Raw genomic sequence first — 16,097 nt, 5'->3', positions numbered from 1 at the left:
TCACTCGACTATTCCCACCCATTTTAACCACCCACCCACCATCATAGACACATCACAACCACAGCACTCGCACCAACCCACCCCTCCATCACCCATTCCAGCCGTGCCGTCCCTCGTTCACGACAACTACAACTACTCCACTCCCTCTCGAAACACTGCTGAAGCCATCGGGCCGTCCGCCTGTCCCACAGAACCTTTCGACATAAACACCCACCACGGCCTAGTATGCCATCAAGGGAACCCTGGCAGCCATCGACTACAACTACGACCGCTACAAGTTTTCCGACACTTGCCCTCCGCCAAACCATGGCCATTATTCACCACGATGACCGACCTGTCCCCGGCAGCCCCCCGCTCGACCCTCCTCCTTGATTCTCCCCTCCCTTCCCCCTTGTCCACCACGTCGAAGCTCGCCTCCCGCCCTCCTCCTCTTATGGTGGAAAGCAGCAGCGCCCGCGAGCGGTAGCTGGGTCACGACGCGGTAGCTGGAGGGAACATAAGAGGAGGAAGGAGAAAAGAGAGTGTACAGTACGCTCGAGGAGCGAGAGCAAGCGATGCTCCCCTCTTTCTCCTCGGCTGTTGATAGCGGGACAGCAGCGCAACAAAGGAAGGGGTGTACAGTACCTCGAGGAGTGCGGGGAGCCAGCCGGTTCAACTCTCGTCAAGTCTCCGTCCGTTGAGATTATGTTGGGATCTCGAAACAAGGAAGTGCGTCGAGGCGAGCGAGGAAGAAAAGATATTGACAATTGATGTTATCACGACATCCTAGCTGTGCAGAAGGCGGAGGGGGGCTTATGCGGCCAAAGGTGGGATCGTACAATAAGAGTGAGCCCGTATTCGGGGTGGGTATAGGAGACGACACTTGGTTGGGAGGGTGGGAAGGGCGTTTGACTTGGTGGTTTTCAGGTTCGATAGTAGAGATTGTCTTCACGTAGGACAGATCACGTCACAGTTTTTGCGACTCACTTACACTGGCTATCTGTTGATAGATATTATATGTCATGGAAAGAGCTGCCAGAATACGGTGGTCGTCAGTAAATGGATACAGGACGTCGAAGACTCGAATTATAAGATTTATGGGTGCTTCTTGTCTCCCAAAGTGGATGTGTCCAAGTCAACAAAGGGTGAGTTAATCCAACTTTGGGCTGTTCTTTTTCATGTCGCTGTGAAGCGGGGAGCCAAAACAGCACGGATCCTGTTGAATACCTTATCCACGACATACCCTCAAAACTCCACACATCTCAAAGTCACCTTCACCACACATTCCAGAGTCACCTTCACCACACCACACCACACCACAACACACCTCACCCCAATGATCAAAAACCTCTCAAAATCAGAGAACTCAAACTCTATGTCAACTACCCTAACATACACATCTCCCAAACTATTCCCATGCGTGAGCACAAAGCTATTTAATGCTTCCAAGATAGAAAATATAAGCAAAAAGAAAACAACAAAAACCCACAAAACATTTCCCCGTAATCCATCATCCATAACCCATATTTTCCGAACCATATTCCATACTGATCCTTGTTTCCATGCAATTCCAAACCCATTTTATCGTCATCAAATCATCGCCCAATTTCTTGTTCTCATATCCATTAAGCCCTACCAGGACTAATAATCATCATACCCGTAACACTCCTCCCCTCACTCACAACCGAGTTCCTCTCCGAATCCTCATCATTGACCTCGCCGTGGCGGATAGGCACATGGCGTCTCTCTGAGCCGACAGGGCCAAAGTTGGGAGGCGGGTGGTCTATAGCCAAGTTAGCTCTGGGTCTTAAAAGTGACCGAGGTGTGCGCGTTGTGATAAATAGTACACTAGTACTCCAAAAAACAAAAACGAAATCAACGCCACAAATCCATCAAACCGCCCACTTGGGCGGATTAAACCGAGGCAACCAAGCCCACCGTCACCTTAGACGCAATAATAACAGACAAATAAACCACCTCAGCTATCCGTAACAAACACATGCCAAAGTTGAACTGGAACATGCCTCTCGGGGATCGGACAGCCAGGACCACGACTAGCCCACCCCAGAACGTGTTCATCTTCGTCGTGATCTTGATAGTGTTGTTATAGTGATGGGAGGATGTGGTCGTCGAGATGTCCAACAACTAATCAAAAGCTCGTCTAGACTGAGATGGTCGAAGCTTAGATAGTGTCGAGGTGACGAGAGAAAGTAATCTCCAGTGATAAACTTTGTGTTGCCTCTCCGATAATCGCGTCCCTAATAATACCCCAGAAAAGAAGGGGACAGAAATTTTGATTTGTGTAAAGAGCTACGACAAAGACTTCTCATTCCATTGACAAAAAGTCTGGCGAACTGCGATCTTCCACAAAGTTGCTCTTTCCAAGCAGGTTTGACCATGCTTTCCGCTGGGAAGTAAAAGTCGACTTGGTAACTAACGATTGAAACATCAGGCTGGCGAATATTTCTCGCGGTCTTGATGAGATTAGAAGACATCCGGCAGTCGAATGTCTCCATGAATGTCGATACGGTGGACTCTTGGTTTTGCGAGGGTATGATGTCCATAATAACAGTCAAGCAAATTGAGATGTTGAAGAAGGATCACAGAGACGGTAGTCGATGCAGGGCGCAAGATTGTGACAAGCAGTTGGAGGATTACTTGGTCGTAAAGGCCGTTGACGAAGTCGTATTTTCGGGTTGTCGTGCGGTTGTACCCCCTCCACAATCTCCACACACTGATGAAACTTCACCAGCGACACAAACATCCCAAAAACCACATTATTCACTCGGTCAGTACACAACTACAACTGCACTCGCAGACACCAAATCACATCCCGCCCAATCGTCCACACCCCTTCAACGCTGTCAAACCGTTTGGGGTATATACTATACCGCGGGGTATTCTTCTTTATATAAGCAAACGAAAACGCCAACCGCACCACCTTCAGATTGGGGGAGCAACAAAAAGAAACGACACCATCTGCTTATTACCCCGGGGCCGGGTGACGCTCTCTCCAGTTGAAAGAATGGAAACCAGACTCACTACCAGTAGAAGAAGAACCGCGGCGCATACCAGATGCGCTCCCCACACCGCTTCCACCACTCCCACTGTCCCAGCGCGACCAGCTCGAACCATATCGTCTGTGACCACCTTCAGCACCAGCACCGGCGCCAGCGCCAGTGCCGGTGACGCCACCAGAACCGCCCGTAGCAAACCTTCCACCAACGGAAACACCGCCACCGCGCTCCAGAGGACCCCGCTCGCTCTCGCGAGACAGCTCTGCCTGCCTCTTCTTCCACCAGGTAGGCAAACCATGAAACAGCCCCAAACTGTGCTGTGTGGCCTTGTCCATAGGCATCTCGTGCTTGTACTTGCATCCTTGTTGGGTGAACGCGCAGGTCCCCTCGTGAACCCACTTGTCGCAATAGACCTTGATCTTTCTAGGCTGTGCGGCAGAAGGGGAAGTCGGACCGGAACCGGTAGTGGCGGCAGCAGAAGAAGCCTGAGGATCAGACGCGAGCAGGATATGGTCAATACGGTTCTGATATGAGTCTCAGTTGGATTGGGCTGGATGGGCGGGAGAGCTCTCCAGGTGATTATGAGGAAAAAGAGAGGAAAACTGCTTACCTGGATGGGGTCTTGATGGCGATTAGGGGGGGACTGTTCACAAAGTCAGCATCAGGCAGGAGAAAGAGAGCAGTGACGGGCTAGGGTTGGTTGGGGTTGAGGGCTGAGTGCACAGACCATCACCCGTCACCCACCCAACAAGAAAAGGGGCAAGTAAATAAACACTAGAATGGAACGTACCTGAACAACCGCCCGCTCAATATTGCTATTCTTGCAAAGTCGGTCCATACCGGTGGGAATCACCAACTCAATCAACTTGTCATTGTCGTTCTCCGAAGGCGGAAGCCCAACGAGCGAGAATGGGAGCATGTCAACGGGCACCAGTCGGGTCCGGCTGCCGTCAGGGCGGACAAAACAGTATCCCTGGGTATCAGGGCCGATGGTGACCAGATACTGGCTCTGGTACTGAGCCAGATCCCAGTTCTGGGGGCGCCGGGCCGGGATCGCCGGGGGAGCGGTCGTGGTTGGGCTCGTGGCCGAGCCACCACCACCGGCAGAAGACGAAGGGACTCCGTACAGCCCCTGAGGCTGGGATGTCGGGGCCGAGAAAAGATTGCCAGTCCCAGCATCACCCATCATTCGCAGATGGGCGAGCTGGCCTTGGCGGGCGGCCGCGGGGTGAGAGAGCGACAGAGAGGCGAAACCAGACGGGTCGACAAAGCTGGGAGCACCAGAGAAGCCGACGGGCGACAAGCTGGAGCCACCGGCAAAGTCACTAAAACTGAGGCCGGCAGAGACGGTCGGAGTGCCAGGCGAAAAGATGCTGGTGGCGGCGGATGGGCCGGGGAAAGGAGTGAACTGCTGCCGGGCAGCAGGGGACAGGACGGCGGGACGGGTCGGGGCAGAAGAAAAAGACGCCAAGGTGGGAGAGCGCGGCGCAACAGGCGAAGAGAAGCCAGGGTTGTACCCCTGGGAGGGGCAAGCAGCAAAGTTGCCATTGGCGGGAGCAAGGACCGCGCCCAGAGAAGGAGAAGAGGTTGTATCTATATACTGATCAGCTTGGCTCAGATGATTGAGGTTGAATAGATATATACCATTGCCGGTCCTGGGCTGGGGCGGGGACTGCGCTCGCTGGCGCCAGTTGTCAATGCCTGGAAGCATGTTAGAGCTTGTGTTTCTACCAGTGAAGACAAATTCAACCGGTGCAACAATCATAGCAGAGACAACGCAAAAAGCAAAAGAAAAAATAAGCAAAAGAAAAGAAAAGCAAAAAAAAAAGATAAAAGAGAAAGTATATGAATTCCAAAACACACCGACTAACACAGATGAATGGAAAAAAACAAACATACCTCTCGCGCGACCACCAAAGGGGCCGGCAGTGCTGGCAGGAAGCTGCCCTCTTCCACTCACACCACCAGACAGACGCATCTGCTCGCCAGCGCCAACGCTACCCGCGACGGAGCCAGACATTTCTTCTTTTTCAAGATGCTTGGACGATTTTTGTTGCTGTTGCTGTTGCTGTTGCTCATCAAAAGAAAAAGAGGAATCTGAGTTCAAGTTCGGGAGCTGCCCGAAGGAGATATTTATGCCTCCGGAAAGTGGGTCCGGAACGGAGGACAATGGCTCGGAGGTATTCGGGGCACTGCCTGTTGTTTGTATTGCTGGTGATGTGACCTCTGTTGATTGGCCGGAATATGTGGTCAGCTGATGCGGGGCCGCCCTTATTGTAGTGTCCGAGCCGATGCTCGGGGAAGGAGGACGGGGGGTGGTGTAGTTGTGCCTGTCTGCTGGCTGAGAAAGGGCCGTTGAGGCAAGAAGCCCAGCGAATGCGAGCTTAGATTTGATCTCGGCGATGTTCTTTGCGATGGGACCTTTGAAAAGGAGGCTGGACCCGCTTGTATTGTGTGACGGAGCTATGATCATCAGTCAGGCATACTGGCGTCGTCGTTTAGAAGCAGGGTATACCAACCAGTTACAGAATCCGACGGCCAAACACCTCTGATACTCTCAAACTGCTGCAAAATATGGGCTTTTCTGTCACGCTCATGTGAATACTTTCTCCTGTATCCAGCTTGGGGAGAAAAGCTAGGTGATACAAGCCCTGAAGATGCCTTCAGGCTGTTATCGTCAACAAAAGAGAACTCGTGAGCTGCAGTTACAAGTCAGTAAGCTGCATCAGGAACATGTGTGCAAGAGGGGTATGTACCTCTGTGGCCTTGTTCACAATCAGTGTCGAGCCTGGACCCAACACCACTAACTGAATCAAAACAGTCAGGATCGCGTGCTCCGCAACTGCCAGCAGGATCTTCTTCGTGTCGTTCCCTTTCAACAGAGGGTTTTGGCGCATGAATACCCGCGTTCTGAGAAGTTGGGTTCACTACCGAAGGGATGCGATGAGACGATGTCGGAGTCGCAGCACCAGAACTGGTGAACAGAGAAGATGGAGAGCCCTGACGAAAGTTGTGACGCCTGCCTGGCTTATTTACTACTTGGTCGGTCGTGCCTGCAGCTTCTTTTGTCTCGTTGGAATCAGCACGCCAGTTTGCCGGTGCTGTTGGTGTCTTCAAGGCCGATTCTGACACACTATCAAGAGAAGAAACGGACTCAAGACTGGTCAATGACGGAGAGCGGCCAGAAGATGCCACGGAAGGCGATGAAAGCTCCCCAGCGAACCAATGAGGCCTAGGCTGCTTGCAGTCAGGCTGCTGTTGATGCAGGTTACCACTAGACATTGCGTTGACGGAGAACCCTGCTTTCACATCAGCCAAAGGCGTGTACATGGAAAAAGCAGAGAAGCTCGGGAAGTCAAAGGAAACAGTACAGAACAAAAACAAATGGCGGAGACAGCACACACTGGTCAAGTCAAATCCAAAAGGAAACAATGCCGGCACTGCCCCCCGGGAGGCGAGAAAGAGAGAGTGAGAGAGGTAACAGGATGTGCGTGGTGGGTGCGTGCAAACGGAATGATATAGTCGCAGTCCAATCAATTGAGACAGCTGGCGGAAAGCCTGGTCGACTTGGGTTGTCGTGTTTATACCGCCGTAAACATCCTCTATAGAAAGTATATGCAGGTTAGCACTGTTGACAGCAGGACTGGTATCCTTGGCCGGAAAATAGAGCTGAGAATGGTAATGAGGCGTGCGGTAACAATAGAGCGAGGACAAGAATGAATGAGGCCTCGTGGAACGGCACACCGGTGGGCCAGCGGACAGTGTCAGTTAAAACAAGGCTGATGCCGCTGATGGTGCTGGAGCTAGGTGACTGGGAGCCCTCGTATCTACCTAGCTGGCAGGTGTAGCCAGTTGAGCAGATCACAAGCAAGTACGACCGTAGCTTTGAAGTGTTGTACGCCTGCCTGTTGTGCGTCTCCGGCAGAGGGCAGGAAGGGACGAGGGACAAGGGACCAGGGTTGAAGATGAAGTTGCAAGGCAAAACAGCAGATGCACTTGGAAAATACCTTAGTGTTGATATCTAAGTTAGGTAAGATATTTACTTGCTACCGATTGACAGCGTAACAGCCAGCATCAGAAAAGAGGAGAAGGAACCTAAACAGCCACATAGATATCTGTCCCGTTATTTATCGTTCTGGTTCTTACTACCCTAGTCTGGCGCCCTAATCCACGCTTGATCGGTGTTTTCCGTTGCTAACCTCTCCTCCACCGCAACCAAACGAACAGACAAGCCACATAAGCTTGTGGTGGGCTTGTGGAATGCATGAGCCTCAACACTTCAGAAAGCAACTTGCCAACCTATCGGAACGAGCAGACATCTCCCCGTTGACTCATATCAATGCATGTAAACAAATGCCGGACAGACCAAAAGGACTTGAACAAGGTTGAAGCAAACGGCCTCACAGTCAATCTGAATAAGGTTGCTTGCCTTTGCTCAGGCACTGGACGGGAAGCCACATTTGGTGCCTGTTCTTTTTGGTTCACTAGTCGCACGTGACAAACGGCCACTCCGACCGCAAATGGGAGAAAAGATACCGGAAGGTACCAAAAAGGTATTTAGTGCATGTGTGTTGTGATCCTTGGTGAAATATCTGTGTTCAGGGCGGCTACACGGCGGGAGCTGGCTGATGGATGGGATGGGTAGTACGGCTTCAGGGACTGTGAGAATATCATCTCATTGATCAAGATGCTTTTCCAGCATCGTGGTGAGAAGTGGCGCCAACCTCCGCTCACATAGCACTCCACACGCCAAACACCGGTGCCTGTGAGCACTTACCGGACAGACATTGAATTGTTATTTACTTCCAGGGCTTAGGTAGGTACTTGACACTTGCAAGATGTGGCTAGATCCACAAAAAGAATAACAGCATCAAGTCAATACCAAGATTATGCATGTTGAAGTTACCACGTGTATTCCAAGACATCGGATGACAAGTACTGACAGTTGATCCCAACATCTCGTCTTTGCCCTATATACTTCCAAATCTCCAAAGGTCACATACCATCCAGAAAGGGTTCTTTACGTCCAGTGTCAAAGTTGGTGGGTATCCCAATGGAGCCATATCAACCACTAAGCATCCTGCCACTTACAACAGATCTCCAAAGCCAATAAATAAACAAAGCTTTGGGCAGCTCTAAAACACAGAAAATACCAAAACTCTTTCTCGTGTCCCTCATTTCTAGAAGAGGCTAAGCTCAGTCCATTCAACGGGCCGCTACGCACGTCAACCCGTCAGCTGTCAAATGTCAACGTCAACACCAATGCCAGCCACAACCCTCACCATCCATTCCCATTCTAGCAATAAACTAGGTACATACCACCAACCCATTGGATCCATCGTGTGTAGCTAGCGCACCACCAATCTCATCGTTCTACAACTCCGTTTCTTTCCAGTTTTCCCCTGCAACTCGCATCCCAACCATGTCAAGTCGCCCACCCTCCTCCCCAACTCTCTCCCCTCCGACTCTCTCCTCCCCAATTCTCCCCTCCCCAACTCTCCCCTCCCCATAGCAGCCCACCCGAACAAGGCCAACACCCCTCCCCTTCTCATGGAAACAAACCAGTGTGGGCAACATCACACAAACATAGGTAAACAGTCACTCTTGAGCACATCACATAGGTAGGTAGCAAGCACAAACGCAATCCCCGTCTTTGTAAATAAAAAATCTCTCTGTATGATGCTGCGTGGCGCGCAGAAGCAAACCCCCGACGCCTCCCCACCTCCATCCGAATGCCTCAATGCACCGGAAAAAACCCCAGGGTATATCGCGCTATGCAATAGAAAACTCAACCACAGAGTATTAAAAAGAAGATAATCCCTCTCTTCTGAATGAAAAGAGCTTAGAGATCCTGCCAGAGCACCCCCTCTCTTTCGCAATGAATCACCAGCCAGCCCCTCCCCATCACCATTTTGTCTCCCCGTCTGACTAGCACTCCCCTTCCAAAAAGAAAACAACACACAACAATCCTCAAAAATTATGAGCAAGCCCCAAGATCACCCCCTCAACAACCTCAACTTCTCCACCAAAAACCCCCTCCACCCACTCCTCTCCTCCTCCGTCAACCTCCCATCCCGCTTCAGCTCATCCAACGCCACCCTCAAATTCCTCATGCTCCTCATCTCAGGGCACTCCCAGCTCCACGGGTGACTATACTTGCAAACAACGCACTGCTCCGCCTTTGGCAGCACCACCGCCGCCGCCGCCACCGACGACGACGTCGAGCTCGGAACCGTCGGCACACCAATCTGGTTAACCATCACCCCCCCACCCCCACCACCTCCAGACTGCCCAGCAGGCCTCATCGCAATCGAGTTCAACAAGTCAATCCCCGCCCTTTGAGAGGCTGTCATGCTTGCACCTGCCTGGTGGTGAGTTACTGGGGCTCCCCCGACATCTCCGACAGCTCCGAGCTGCTGCTGCTGCTGCTGCCGTCTTTGATTTTGGGACGCAGCATTGTCAGGGACATTAAACCGGACGTCTGTGCTAACTGGGCGACTGTTGCTGGCGCCACCGCCGTTTTGTTGTTGGGCGCCTGGGCCTTGGGCCGTGAAGATGGCGACTTCGACTTGGGAACGTTTAACTTTATCACCATTGACGGCGCCTTTGGCGTGGCCGTTTTGGGGGGCGAGGGAAGCTGCTGCTCCTGCTGCTGCTGCTTTCCCTTGGGCTTGGGCGTTGCTTTGGGTCTGGGCCTGGCCGCTTTCGTTGTCTGAGAAGTTGTCTTGCGTGAGCTTGTGGTTCGAATAATGCTGCGTGTTTGAGTGGTCTTTTGCGGGGTCTTCCTCTTGCTAGGCGTGACTGGTGGTGTCGCGCCCCCTTTGTTGCCTTTGGCTCTGCTTCTTGACTGAACTAAAGAAAGTTGACTTTTCGTACCTGACTTGCGCAAGTGTGCTGATAGCCCAGTGGCTGGAGTGCCGACTTCCTCGTCGCTTGTATCACCACCATCGCTTTTAGCGATGAAGTCATGATCACCTTCGCCTTGATCACTGTCTGGCTTCTCTCCCTCGTCAAACTCGAACTGGGGACCTGCGTAGTTGGCATTCTGTTGTTCGTTAGTATTCTGGACTTCCAGAGACTGGAAGCATAACTACTCACCCCACGACGGCGTCCACCGCGGCCGAGAGTTTCCCTAGCTTTCTCGGCCTTACGACGAGCCTCCTCTTCACGCTGCTTGAGAATTTGGTCCCAGACACTGAGCGACATCTCCTGCTGTTCGGTCTCCTTCATCTCGTCAGCAAGACCATCGTTGGCCCACACTCGGGCGTGGGCAAATGCAGACTCGGCCGATTTCTTATCGTCGGTCTTGGTTTCCTCCTGCATGGATCGATCTAAAAGCTTGTCAACAGCAGCCGAATCGTATTTGATGGCATCCTTCTTCTTTTCGCCAAAGAGAGCTTCAGCGCCGTGCTTCAAGACCGACTCGACGTCATTGGGGGCGTCGTCCTGATTGTCCATGGTCTCGATGAGCAGATGATCGAGCGCCATTTTCTTGCGACCGATCTGAAGAATCTTCTCCTCGGCCGAGTCAACAGTGACGAGCTGGAAGCACAAGACCTTCTTACGCTGTCCGATACGATGGGCGCGTGAAAGAGCCTGGATATCTTGGTGAGGGTTCCAGTCGGGGTCGAGGATGATGACGGTGTCGGCCGTCGCCAAGTTGATACCAACACCACCAGCGCGCGTCGACAACAACATGCAGAAGATGTCTGAATCTGGAGCGTTGTATGCGTCGATCTTCTTCTGCTTCTCCAAACTAGACTGACTGCCGTCCAAACGCTCGTGCCTGAGGTTCAAACTCATCAGAAAGTCCTCAAGGACCGTCAGCTGGTCAAGGAACTGACTGAAGATGAGGACGCGGTGGCCGCGCTCTTTCAACTTGGGCAGCATAATCTCCAAGAGCATCAGCTTGGAAGAGGCCTCAATCAAGTTCCGGCGAGTGAGCTCGGGAGACAGGTTGCGATCTTCGATTGCCTGGCTGTAGATGAAAGGATGGCAGAGACACTTGCGCAGTTGCATGAGGATGTTGCTCAGCGACCCACGCTCGTTGGCCTTCAGTTTGCCCTGAGCAAAGATGGATCGAATGAGCTGAGGGTTCTTCTCCATGATCGACTTGCAGAGCCTCTCTTGCAAGACCGACATCGAAACAGGGACAATGATCTGAGCCATCGTCGGCAGGAAGTTGAGCACCTCGGCCTTTGTGCGGCGCAAGAAATACGGCCGTATCAGATCATGAAGATGCCTGAGGTTTTCCGAGGTGATCTGGTCGTACTCTTGGTCAAGCTGCTCGGCCTTCATACTGGGGTCGATGAACTGAAGGAGGTTGAATAACTCCCTCTTGTTGTTTTGCAATGGCGTTCCTGTCAGAAGAACCTTGAACGGGATATTGAGCATGTTCAAGGCCTTGTACAGCGAATTCTCGTCATTCTTGAGAGCCTGAGCTTCGTCGACAATTAGACCAGCCCACTTCACACTGCTGAACCGGGATCGCGTTTCACTGTCCTTGACCGAGTCGTAGGACATGATGACAACGTGTGCCTTCATGTCGCGAGTATTGCCTGGAAACAGCTCGTACTCCTTTGCGGCCTGTTGAGACACTCGTCCGCCATAGTATGCAACAACTCGAAGGTCAGGAGCCCATTTCTTGATCTCACGTCGCCAGTTGGCGCAGGTCGCATTTGGCACCACAACAAGAAACGGCCAGATGCGAGGCTTGGTCATGATGAGAGTGTAGAGCAGTGCCACGATTTGAACTGTCTTGCCCAGACCCATCTCATCGGCAAGAATGACACTCCTGTCATGACGGAAGTTGTGAAGCATCCAGTTGACGCCATTGATCTGATATTCCATAAGCTGGCCGCGCTTGAGGCCCTCGGGCTGCTTCTTGAGTTCGATATCTTTGACGAAATCGAGTTGGTGGAATTCTTGGAGGCGCTCTCGCATGACACGGTTGGACTCTGGTTTGAAGTGCTTGCCATTGAGGTACTCCCGGTACGCCTCTTGATACGCCTCCCAGAGAGCACCGTCTGACGAGTCCGGAGGGGTGTCCCAAACAACATCCTCGTACCCAAGGCCCTCAAACTTCACAAGGATTTTGACCACGTGGAAGATCCGGCTCAAGTCCTCCTGGAACTTGTCCTCGCGAGACCGAGCCTTGTACTTTGCTTCAGCCTCGACGGTTCGCGGAGCGACGTGGACATCGAGAATGATATCAGGTGTGACCCAGACATTATAGATGGCCTCCTTTTCGGTCCATCTGAGCAGAGAATCTGCCTTGATCTCGCTGTCAGGACCTCCCTCAAGCCCCTCTCCAAATGTCCTCTTGAGGAAGGAGACACGCATGTTGTGTTTGACGATACCATAGACCCAGGCGCCAGGGAACCACTGGCAATGGTTGTAAGACTGGCGCTCCCACTTGATCAGGTACTCGATTTGATCCTCGTCGAAGTCTGCGATAGTCTGACCTTCGATGTAGCTCTTGCGATCAGCTGGGCGCCAGGCCACAATCTTGTCAGGCTTGAGCCCATCTGTGTCACGACAGTCCTTGCACATCCAATCGATCTGGTACTCTTCCAACCTGAGCTTGTGTAGATTGAGAGGCTCTGACCAAGACGGGTCTCGAGTCGGGTTGGGATGGGGGAGATGTTCATAGTGCCAGCCTCGATGGCACCTGGCACAGCGAAAGAGGACGTTGTTGTGGTTGTTGATAAGCTTGGGATTGACCTCCGTGATGGGATCAACACCGCCATTATCGATGCGCAACTTCTCCTCTTGCTTGGGTGTTTTCTTTTCGGAGAAAGGGATGCATGATGGGCCTCTGACATGGCAAGTTTGGCATGTGCCGTGGCTGGGTGCCCGCGGGTCTCGCTTCTTGTAAACATCGATGCAAAAGCGGCACTGCATGACGAAGGAATCTGGCCCAACCTTGGTCACACGCTGCTCACGGCTGCTGCGGTTGCCCAGACAGACTTTGTGATAGACATTGGAGCAGCCTTGACAAAAGACAAAGGTTCCCTTGTTGCGGTCATCAGGATAGCCACAACTGTCGCAGGTCAACCTGTGAGCTTCCTTGAAGTCGGTGGGAATGTTGCCCTGGAAGATCTCCTTCACGCTGGCGACTTTGGGGCCAGCAGCAGGTTTGTTGTCCGAGATGTAAAAGGCTTCATCATCCTCGTCATCGTCGTCCTCGGCGTACTGGTCGACCATCTTTCTGGTGTTCTTGTTGGCACGGGATGAACGGCGGCGGCTGCTCTCAAATTCTATGTCAGAGTCACCCGCAGAGGCAGAGACAGACGTGGTCTTCTGTGTGGTCCTGGCAGAAAGCCTCGAAGACAAGCGCTTCAACTTCTTTCGGCCGGGTCGCACAATATCAGAGGTGACAATGAATGAATCCTCATCATCCTCCTGCAACTCATCTTGACTGCCATAGTAATTGGTGACTTCAGCACGCTTGCGCAGAGATCTGCCAAAGTTGACAGGCGGAAGCTTGGTGGGGGCACCTCGGGTGCGGGGGATGTCGTCGTCAGAGGCCTCGTCGAAATCGTCAACGGCACCAGAGTAGTTATCGTTATAATCTCTCTTGCGCTTTCTGGAGTCATCATAATAGTCCTATAAAGTATGGGTCAACAATTTGCCGGCAAGAAAGAACAATGGGCATTGATTGGAATGAACAAGAGAAATGCGGGAAATAGAGAGTTTTGCAACAAGTAAATGAATAAGTGAATGCAGTGCAGAGATTGAGTCACTTGACTCTGGTCGCCCAATTCCGCCAATCTGGCTGCCTGCGCTTACAGAGTCACTGCCGTCGTCGCTGTCAATCTGGTCAATATCCATGGGGTCAGAGTCGTAGTCACTGTCCTTATACTCAGAGGCGTGATCAGAGGCATAGTCGCTATCGCCTTCGTAGGCATGGTCGGATTCCTGGTTGACGCGATCCATGATCATCTGCTGTGACTGAACGAAATTTCTGTGCTCTGGCTGGTGCTCATCCAGGTAGGCAGGGTGAAAATTGTTCAAATAGTCGCGGTCGAAGTCGCTGGTTGGCAGGTTGTTGCCTGATTGAATATTCCAGTCGGCTTCCTCTGGGTCAATATACTCAACCTCGTCAATATAGTAGTCGTCAGGTGACAACTGCCTGCCGTTGCTGGCCTCGGCAGTCAGGCTGAGCAGAGCCCCGTCATCCCCGCTATTCTTGTCGTCGAAAGGCGGAGTATACTCGCCGTCGGAGTGACTGGAAGACCCCATTGGAAGGAACAAACCGGCGAGAATGGGCGTTTTCAGAAGCTTGGGAGGCGAGCAGCAGCGAGAAAGTTGAGGTTCTCGGAAAGAGGAAAACGGCGAATCAAACCAAACGGAGAAATAGATGGATAACAAAACCGTGTGACCTGCAAATAATGAAAAGGCGCTAAGGGTTCAGACGAAGGTGTGTTGGGAAGGAGCAATATTGTGATCAATAGGGGGAGGTCATTGACAGTAGTTGTGTGACCCAGTCAAAATCCTTAGGTGGAGAAGGAGCGATGGGTGAAGGCAGAAAAGAAGCCAGACAAGTCTTCGGCTTGGGAGATGCCAAAAACTGGAGGTCGTCATGCGGGCTAGGAAGAGGATGCTGACCATGTTTGAAGCCAGAACAGCGAGGCTAGCGATACTGTAGGCACCAAGACCGCACAATTCAAGCTCCTCAAAAACCCCTGGCTCCATACTAAAGACAAACCCAAAAGAGTTTGGATCTGGAGCCCGGGATTTCATTACATCCCGACAGATCAACTTGCTCTCCATGTTGGGACTTGATACTTTGATGGCAACCCCACCCACCCCCCGACCCCTGAGGCCCTTGTGGTTGTCGTCCAGCTTCCACTCAACCACTTGGAAGAGTTGCCAACTACAGCCCCTTAAACAAACGCCACAACCTAACACAGCAACACAACTCCCATGATGTTGACACACTTGCATCCTTGAGCCTTGCTCATCATATCTCCCACCACAGCAGATACAAACAGCAAATCACCCAGCACAACCCCTTACCCCATTGCGTGTCCTCCTTGTCATGTAGCCCTCAGTTTCTGGCTTCATCTCTGGCACCTCAATGTACTCAAACTCGGCCTTCTTTTCCTCCGACATCTCCGGTAACGCTACTTCAATGTCGACGATTCTTGTGACTGGACCGGCCGAGTCGTCTCTATCGCTTCGATGTCCGTCATAGCCATGCCCATTCGTTACCGGTGGTTCCTCATACTGTATGGAGTCGTCGGGCAAAAAGTTGTCTATATTCGCACGAGGCATCGCAGGCATCAAATGTGACGGTACCGAAGGCGCAACAGGCTGGGTAATCTCGTCGACCGCAATCGGATCTGGATCCTCATCGTCTGACAGTTCGGACTGAAACTCATAGGTCGTGGGTTCTTCTGTCGGCATGGGATCAAAAAACAGCTCATCATCTGAGCTCAAAAGACCGTTGGTGGCCATGGTCGGCAGTACATCAACAATAAGTCGAAGGGGGGTGCGTGCTGGTTTGCTGTGCCAAAATGTCGAGTTCGAAAGGTCTCCAAATGTAAGCAAGTTTGGGGAAGCTACTCCTGGAGAAGCAAGTCAGTTGAGATGACAGAAAACAAAAAGCTGTGGCCGCATACCAATGCCCAAGCTGTTTACTGAAAATTGCACAAGCTGAGAGTCGGGGTGAGGGGGGTTATGGTTAACAGAGGGACAGTCTCAAAGCATGGGAAGTGGAGGGGCGCCGCCTTTCACGCGACGGACCAAAAACACGCGTTTGCTTAAAAGGCTTTGCAGGGATTAAATTGAAATATAATGTCCTGCCCGGCAGCTGTGGTGGGGCCGCTGGGTCCTGGGCTTGGCACCTTCCCGACTTTTTCTGCATCTGAAGGCCTGGATTTTCTTCGAGGAAGGAGCAAACATAGTCTCAAAAGCATTCATTTTCTCTCATTTTGGGGCTGAGTTCGTCTTGTGCGTTTGTACATTTTAGATTGTGGTTCAGGTTGAGGCTTGTAACCCTTTTCTTCGCATTGAAACACACAAGACACCTCAAGTGCATCTCTCTTGTACACATCTCTTGGCATCCTTGAGACTCAAAAGTGAAGCTTCACTCAG

The 16,097-nt window shown here is 52.0% G+C and overlaps 2 protein-coding genes across 2 annotated transcripts; both read right to left on the bottom strand.

Moving 5' to 3' along the window:
• Positions 1 to 1,327: 1,327 nt before the first annotated feature.
• QC762_201110 (uncharacterized protein) lies at positions 1,328 to 7,165 on the bottom strand. The gene is made up of 8 exons (XM_062887003.1): positions 6,368 to 7,165; positions 5,753 to 6,295; positions 5,516 to 5,695; positions 4,896 to 5,459; positions 3,787 to 4,697; positions 3,607 to 3,639; positions 2,004 to 3,481; positions 1,328 to 1,762 (listed from the first exon to the last, which is right to left on the bottom strand). The coding sequence occupies exons 2-7, from the start codon at positions 6,276 to 6,278 to the stop codon at positions 2,966 to 2,968; spliced, it is 2,730 nt and encodes a 909-aa protein (XP_062746775.1). The 5' UTR covers positions 6,279 to 6,295; positions 6,368 to 7,165; the 3' UTR covers positions 1,328 to 1,762; positions 2,004 to 2,965.
• A 1,464-nt stretch (positions 7,166 to 8,629) lies between these two features.
• QC762_201100 (uncharacterized protein) lies at positions 8,630 to 15,719 on the bottom strand. The gene is made up of 5 exons (XM_062887002.1): positions 15,623 to 15,719; positions 13,788 to 15,568; positions 10,095 to 13,604; positions 9,873 to 10,041; positions 8,630 to 9,708 (listed from the first exon to the last, which is right to left on the bottom strand). The coding sequence occupies exons 2-5, from the start codon at positions 14,238 to 14,240 to the stop codon at positions 8,993 to 8,995; spliced, it is 4,848 nt and encodes a 1,615-aa protein (XP_062746774.1). The 5' UTR covers positions 14,241 to 15,568; positions 15,623 to 15,719; the 3' UTR covers positions 8,630 to 8,992.
• Between the last annotated feature and the right edge of the window lie 378 nt (positions 15,720 to 16,097).

The sequence above is a fragment of the Podospora pseudocomata genome (assembly GCF_035222375.1).
Source record: "Podospora pseudocomata strain CBS 415.72m chromosome 2 map unlocalized CBS415.72m_2, whole genome shotgun sequence".
NCBI lineage: Eukaryota > Fungi > Ascomycota > Sordariomycetes > Sordariales > Podosporaceae > Podospora > Podospora pseudocomata.
This window is presented reverse-complemented; position numbering and strand designations above follow the sequence as displayed.

What these genes read in the sequence shown, in the direction of transcription:
- QC762_201110 (XM_062887003.1), bottom strand. Translation starts at nt 6,278, where the DNA reads ATGTCTAGTGGTAACCTGCATCAACAGCAGCCTGACTGCAAGCAGCCT. An exon ending in CTTTGGTGGTCGCGCGAGAG is followed by an intron (nt 4,698 to 4,895) that starts GTATGTTTGTTT and finishes ACATGCTTCCAG; the next exon opens with GCATTGACAACTGGCGCCAG. An exon ending in TTGAGCGGGCGGTTGTTCAG is followed by an intron (nt 3,640 to 3,786) that starts GTACGTTCCATT and finishes CTTTGTGAACAG; the next exon opens with TCCCCCCCTAATCGCCATCA.
- QC762_201100 (XM_062887002.1), bottom strand. Translation starts at nt 14,240, where the DNA reads ATGGGGTCTTCCAGTCACTCCGACGGCGAGTATACTCCGCCTTTCGAC. An exon ending in GCGACGACGGCAGTGACTCT is followed by an intron (nt 13,605 to 13,787) that starts GTAAGCGCAGGC and finishes CATACTTTATAG; the next exon opens with GACTATTATGATGACTCCAG. An exon ending in GCGGTGGACGCCGTCGTGGG is followed by an intron (nt 10,042 to 10,094) that starts GTGAGTAGTTAT and finishes AACGAACAACAG; the next exon opens with AATGCCAACTACGCAGGTCC.